Raw genomic sequence first — 7,452 nt, forward strand, 5'->3', positions numbered from 1 at the left:
ATATTCTAATTTCTGTTCCATGGCTGGTCTTTAGAAGACCTTGACTGTATTAAAGCAAACCTATTACAAGTGATCTTGTAATATTAATTTTACATTATATTAATTAATTGTTTTCATTCTTTTAAATTACATGGTCATGGGTTTTCAAATCTTTTAGAAGGTTTTGGTTGATCCTCTCATGAGATAATTAATTTTCTTTAATTTCAGATAACATCATATCCAACGCATTCTCATCCTATGGCGTCATATACTGACGCTTTTGACATTTCGTCTACATCCAACGCACATGGCACCCTTTAGCGTCAATATGACACGCACAGAGCTTTGTTCGGTTATGGGTAGGTTTAGGTCTGGGGTAGGGTTAGGGTTAGACCGCTAGGAGGCGCCTTCTGGCCCATATCTATCTGCGTCTCATATTGACGCTAAAGGGTGCCATGTGCGTTGGATGTAGACGAAATGTCATATCACAAAGTCATGCTTATGTCTAAATGATTTTTTTCTTTGAAGGCTTTACACACACACACATATACATATACATATATATTTTATATATATATATATATTATAGAGAGAGAGAGAGAGAGAGAGAGAGAGAGAGAGAGAGAGAGAGAGAGAGAGAGAGAGAGAGAGAGAACCAGAAGTCGCTCACCTTATTACAGAACCAGAACTTATATTAATTATTATGAATAAAGACAGCTGCATAATTACATTGATCACACATTTTGTCAGAGAAAACATGTTTTGAAGCATAATTCTCATGTAAGCTTACATTTTTTGAATCACTAATAAGTCAGACTTTGATGTGTATCAACAAATATTTTGGGAAAAAACAACAATATGGGTCTTTTTCTGATAAATAATGGAACACAGGTTACAATAGAAAATGTTCTTTTCAAAGCTATTTTAACTATTTACAATTCACTGTTTGATTTGGTTGAAACCATTTTGCGATTAAAATTGTAAATGTGCAGATGTGATCAATCAGATGTGCTGTAAGACACCAGCTGCTGAAGATGTGCCTTCTCAAGCTCCAACATGGAAATCTGTTGATTCCGTCTATTAACTTCCTGTATATAAAATCCACACAGTGCATGTTATGCTGAATCTGATACTGCACAACAGAAACAAAAACAACAAAAATACCACTATTATTATTACTCATCATCACCTTGACCAGTGTAGCATTGCTCCACCGGAGGTCCCAATCTGAACCTCCAGTCTCTTCTGGTGCCAGATTGTTCCAGATACAGGAGTCACTCATCAAACTACCCAGGCTCCCATTAACACGCTGCATACAGGACCGCAGAGCACAGGAGCAACTGCCCTGTAAGGTACAGGATCATTATTTACACATTTCGGACAATAATGTCAAAAAAGAAAATCAAATAAAGTACAAATAAAAAAGTTTAGTATGTTTGCTTTCATCTAAAATTATTTTCTTCTTCAAGGCATGTGATTTTGTTCGCTACTGACTTCATCCTTTCATGTGCATACACTTCATGAACTCAGGGTCAAAGCTTGAGTCAACAGACAAATTTGATTATCAGCATTCATAGTACCAACAAAGCCTGATTATATTGGTTTGGTTTTGTCATACTCGAAACTAATCCTATAACCCTGAGTTTGTTTAACTACCATCATGATACGAGCCCCAGTTTTTTATTCTTTTCACTTGAACGTGACATACAATCACAAATACAGAAGTGGGAAGGAGGATCTTCTATGGCGGCTTGTGACAGCAATATTAAGTACCCTCTGGTTGATGCCATAATAAAACCATTATTTGGGGGAAAAAAACTTTATATTCATTGATAGCCATTCAACAGCAGATAATAATGTTTTTTAAGCAACATCAATTTCATAGTAGTATGATAGTAGATATCAGTTACACCAGGGCTCCCATTGTTAAGGTTTAGATTAGAGTTAGTCCATTTTTTAGCGTGTTGGCCAGTGGTTTTCAATCCTGGTCCAAGGGATCCACAGCACCACACATTTTGATTTTTTTTTTAAAACTTATAGAATGTTCTATGACTGTAAAGAAAACTCTCCTTGCTAATCAAAAAACAAGCCTTAGAAATCTGACATTTGGGAAAAATATTTTAGATGGGGTTTTAGTTCTATTTTTCTAAGTTGGTTGTAGATGTTTAGTTGTTATGCTTCCAAACTGAAATTGCATTTGTATATATTTTCTAAAAAAGCCAAAGAGGGTGTTGAGATTTAGAAATGTGCAGGGTTTGAATTAAAGTCTGCAGGAACAGGCCTCTAGGTGTATACTTCGGTAACACTTTATTTTGATGGTCCCTTTTGAACATTCTGTTGACTATATAAAAGTAACTTTGTCAACATGTCAACTAACTATCATTAGAGAATTAGTAGACTGTCTACTTAATATCTGCTAACTCTTTATTGTGAATGTCCTCCAACAGACACTGACTATCAGTAACTTTGCAACTACATGTCAACTTATTCTAACCCTAACCCTAAACCTATACTTCTGTTTTTATGTGACAGCTTTACTCAGGTGTGTTTTGTGATGGTACGTACCTCTCCTTCCAAGTCTCCCGTGCTGAAGCTAATGTGCCTTCGTAAATTCAGCCGTAGGCGATTCTGGTACCACAGTTGTATTTGTTCTACAACCTGTAGGCCAGCCCACAGGACGTCCTTCTGTCTTTCCAGATCTCTAAGTCTCTTCAGCTGAAAGAAATACCTTAATTTAGCGAAAGAGCATAAATATTTAACCTCACACTGCAATGTCAACTGCAAGTGTGGTGGCACATTAAAAAGACAGAATAAAGCATTACGACTAGAGCATATATTGGAGAATATATGGTTTGTGATATATTATATTATAATCAGCTAATATTTGGCCATTTTGAGATTACTGCATTGGTCGATAACCTGCCTGCTTGGCAGTAAAAACAATTGATCAGCATACAGAAAATATGCAAGTATTATGTAAAACTAATATTTAATTCAGCAAGAATTCATACTTTTCTTACATCCCTTGAAGTAAAGTTTTTTTTTTGTTGTTGTTGTTTTGCATTCTTGGTGATGTGATGTATATTGTGTTTTGTGTGCATTTCTCTCTCTTTCTCTCTCCCTCTGTACAGGGCTTAGTTGGGATCAGCTGCGGGAGATTGCGTTGAGTAGTGCTTAAATGCTGGGAAAGATGGCAGTGATGGAGAGCTTTTTGTTGTGCTCCGCAGTGATTATCATTGGCGTTCTGTCCTCCATCTCCTGCCCTAGACATCCAGTTATTGCTGTAGCGTTGTGGTAGTGGTTTTTCCTTGTTTCTTTGTAACTAATATTTATTTCGGAAGCCGTTGGGAGGAGGTTGCCCTTTTCTTTCTGAATCTTTTTTTCTCCTGTTTATTGGTTAGTCAAGGAGTAAGGGAAGGCTCTCATATTTAATTTGGGATTTTTCTCTGATAGATAAGTGATAGGTAAATTAAATTTCATCCCTTTAGTCAGATTAATTTTTGTTTATTATTTTGGCCTGAATCCCTGCTGAAGATCCACACTTCCTGTTATTTATGTTGTTTTGCGAATAAAGAGCCATTGTTTTGCAACTATACTCTCGTCCTGTAGACCCATGATTGTCTGTGAGCTTGGACAGGACAGGGGACGTAGCTGTTAAAAAAAATAGTTCCTTATTTATTTTTATCCTTGTCACTGACATCCCCAACCCTAGACTGGGGAGGACATGACACTTTTGTATCTAATTTACAATTTTATTTGAGATTAGTCACCCTGCCTTAACAACTGTTTAGCAATTCCCTAGCAATTCTCTAGTCTTGCGTAGCCAGACCTTCACGGCTGAAAAGGCCGTCTGACTGACATGTAAAGCCACAAATCACAGTTTGTTTTGTTTCACAGTCTGAAAATGTAAAGTTGATTTCCCTACTATAACAGACAGCTGTGTCTATGCCATGAAATTCACATATGAAAATCCAATGTTTAGTTGACCATGATAAACGTTCATTGTCACAGCTGTAAACATGACAGCTTTTTTATTCCATGAGAGTCACATCTTTGTTTCCTAACGGACTGTTAAAGAACGTGGCACACACGTGTGGAAATCCTGTGGAATTTAACCAATCAGATCACTACTTCAAAACTCCATGGCTGCGTCCGAAACTTAGGCAGGCTTATCATGCAATGACTCTGCATGCAGCGTTTGCGCACGAAGGTACCTCACAAGACTTCTGAGGCAGTGTAAGAGTTTAATGATCTACAGCAAAATAGAGTGAGCTTTGGTGAAAACTAAGCAAATATTTAATTACTACAACAGTAATTTCTCGCTAGATTGACATCAGAAGTGGAAAACATGGGCTATTTTTCACTTTTGGGTGATATCCCTTTAAGCTTTTGGACGCAGCCCTGAAGTGTTTACAATTTTGTGTGTGCCTCAGACATCTGAGGCTGAGAATAGCAGTTGCCTTGCAGCCGCTTAGAACCTTAGCTTAACCTTAGCTACCATTAGCAATTATCCATAACATATTACGTCTAGCAACCAAACCAAACATCTTAACAACTGCAATGCAACCACTTAGCAATGCCATAGCAACCAAAACACCTCACCAACCATCAAAGACATGCTTAGCAACAACGGAGAACACCTTTGCAAGCATTTAAAATACAGTACATGGCCTACATAGTTCTCATTTTGTCTAAGCCATCTAACCTTCTAACTTCGTTTCAACCTGCCCAAGTATGCAAACTACATAAGTCTTAAACCTTCAGACTACAAATTTCAGACAAGGCTTTGACAAATTTACATTCAACATTTGTCTTTGCAATCTTTCATTTTTAAGTTTAATCACAATAGACTGTCCTGCTTTTTCCAAGAGGAGGTTTTATATGATTTGCTCCCTTTTATGAACTGTCCCATCCCATCTGAGGAACATCCCCCCCCAGTCTCTTACCCAGTGGAAGCAGTGCAGAGCATCAGGGCTGTAGAGGCTGTTCTGGAGAGGGATGATGAGGACGGTATAAGAGTCATCACATGCCATGTGTATAAAGGCGTCAAGATATAAACACAAAATGAATATTCGGGAGAGAGAGAAACAAGAAACTGAGAAATACGAAGCCTTGTGAGAGTGAGCGAGAGAGGGAGGGACAGAGGGATGGACAGATGAAGAAATGCAAATAGACATTCAGGAAAATTTCTGTCAAAGCTAATGATGAACAGTATTTGCGGTTGTGCTGGGTGCATTACTCACACTGCAAAACCAAACCAATAAACATCTAATTGCACCTACAGATGATAACAGAGACCAGATTTTGGAACTGTAAGTTATTATTTAGCTCAGCAAATAACAGTCAATAACAAAACCTGAGCTGTCAGTTGAACAGTCCTCCCATCATTTTGCATTCCTGTTCCAACATGTTAGGGAATGTGACTGAACCTGGTCTGAAATAATAACAGGCGTGTTAACACAACTATTTGAAAATAAACCAATACAATTTCAGATGTAATACCAAGGGTGTTGACAAAACCTGAGCGTTTGGACCACATTTATAAAGAAGCTAAATTTATAAAGAAATGCAACTTTGCAGTTGAAACTGCAGTTCATTTCATATAACTTAAATTTTACATTGGTTGCAGAAAACTTTAAATAGAAAAACATGACATCTTTTGTCTTTTTTGGCTACTGTGACAGTGTGTTTGTCAAACACATTTGTAGTATCAAGTCAAGTCATCTTCATTTATATAGCGCTTTTACCAATGTAGATTGTTCCAAAGCCGCTTTAATAGGAATAGGGATAATAGGAAATTAAAGTAACTGACATTATTTTGGCTTTATAGCAGCCAGATGTGTATAGTCCAGGGGTCAGAAAGTAGACGTAGAAGTCTTGCCATATGTTTATTCCACCCATGAACTCAGCCAGCTGATTTCACTAATTAGTTCTATCTCCTGGCTGAATTAGCAAATCCAGGTGATTAGAACAAAATACTGAGGAGGACTTTTACTTTCTGAACCTGGTCTTTACACCTCTGATAGCAGCTCTAGAATAAAGTTATTGTCCAGCTAGAGGGAGATGGAGGGGTAAAGGGAGGGGAGGGAGGCCTTCACAGGGAAGAGCCTAGTTGACATTTCAGGACTGCGCTGTCGTCGCGTCCAGGTCCTTCATCAGATCTGGATACAGCCTGGATCTGACGGACTGTGGTAAACCTCGGGATAAACAGAGAGACTAATATTAGTGTAGACGCCATTCTTCTTATGATGTAACGAGTACATCAGGATTTATGGGAAGTGTTCCCGGTTCCGGCTGACCTAATCTATGCATCTTAACATTGAATTATAAAAGTCTATAATGTGTTATGTGTATGCTAGGTCAAAGAGATGTGTTTTTAGTCTAGCTTTGAACTGACAGATTGTGTCTGCTTCCTGGACAATGTTAGGAAGACTGTTCCAAAGTTTTGGTGCTAAATAGGAAAAGGATCTACCACCAGCAGTTGATTTTGATATTCTAGGTATTATCATCTGGCCGGAATTTTGAGATCGCAATAGACGTGAAGGACTATAATGCGTTAAGAGCTCGCTCAAGTACTGTGGAGCTAAACCATTTAGTGCTTTGTAAGTTATCAGCAATATTTTAAAATGTATACGATGTTTAATAGGGACCCAATGCAGTGTTGACAGAACTGGGCTGATATGGTCATACTTCCTGGTTCTGGTAAGAACTCTAGCTGCTGCGTTTTGGACCAGAAGTAATTTGTTTATTAAGCATGCAGGGCAACCACCCATTATAGCATTAAAATAATCTAGCCTTGATGTCATGAACGCACTGACTAATTGTTCCGCATTTGTAACTGAGAGCATATGACGTAATTTAGATATATTTTTAAGATGGAAAAATGTGGTTTTACAGATACTAGACATGTGACTTTCAAATGAAAGATTGGTATCAAAGAGCACACCCAGGTTCCTAACCGACGACGAAGACTTGACAGAGCAGTCATCAAGTGTTAGACAGTAATCCTAATTACGTGAGGAAATTTTTTGTCCAATAATTAGAATCTCTGTTTTTTCAGAATTTAGTAGGAAGTTGCTAGTCATCCAATTTTTTTATATCAGCTATGCATTCCGTTAATTTTGTGAATTGGTAAATTTCGTCAGGGTGTGAAGAAATACAGAGCTGCGTATCATCAGCATAACAGTGAAAACTAATGCCATGCTTCCTAATGATATCTCCCAAGGGTAGCATGTACAGAGTGAACAGCAACGGTCCTAGTACTGAGCCTTGTGGTACACCATACTGAACTTGTGATCGATAAGACATCTCTTCATTTACTGCTACAAACTGATAACGGTCAGATAAGTATGATTTAAACCATGCTAATGCAATTCCACTAATGCCAACATAATTTCAAGTCTATTTAAAAGAATGTTGTGGTCGAATGTGTCAAATGCAGCACTAAGATTGAGTAAAACTAATAGAGATATA

At 37.8% G+C, this 7,452-nt stretch overlaps 1 protein-coding gene across 1 annotated transcript; it reads right to left on the reverse strand.

The window, feature by feature from the left end:
* Positions 1 to 655: 655 nt before the first annotated feature.
* sapcd1 (suppressor APC domain containing 1) lies at positions 656 to 5,095 on the reverse strand. The gene is made up of 4 exons (XM_084113116.1): positions 4,926 to 5,095; positions 2,545 to 2,694; positions 1,169 to 1,324; positions 656 to 1,067 (listed from the first exon to the last, which is right to left on the reverse strand). Exons 1-4 carry the CDS (start codon positions 5,010 to 5,012, stop codon positions 978 to 980), a joined length of 483 nt encoding a protein of 160 aa, XP_083969242.1. The 5' UTR covers positions 5,013 to 5,095; the 3' UTR covers positions 656 to 977.
* Positions 5,096 to 7,452: the final 2,357 nt, after the last annotated feature.

Source organism: Abramis brama (genome assembly GCF_963993115.1).
Source record: "Abramis brama genome assembly, chromosome: 4".
NCBI lineage: Eukaryota > Metazoa > Chordata > Actinopteri > Cypriniformes > Leuciscidae > Abramis > Abramis brama.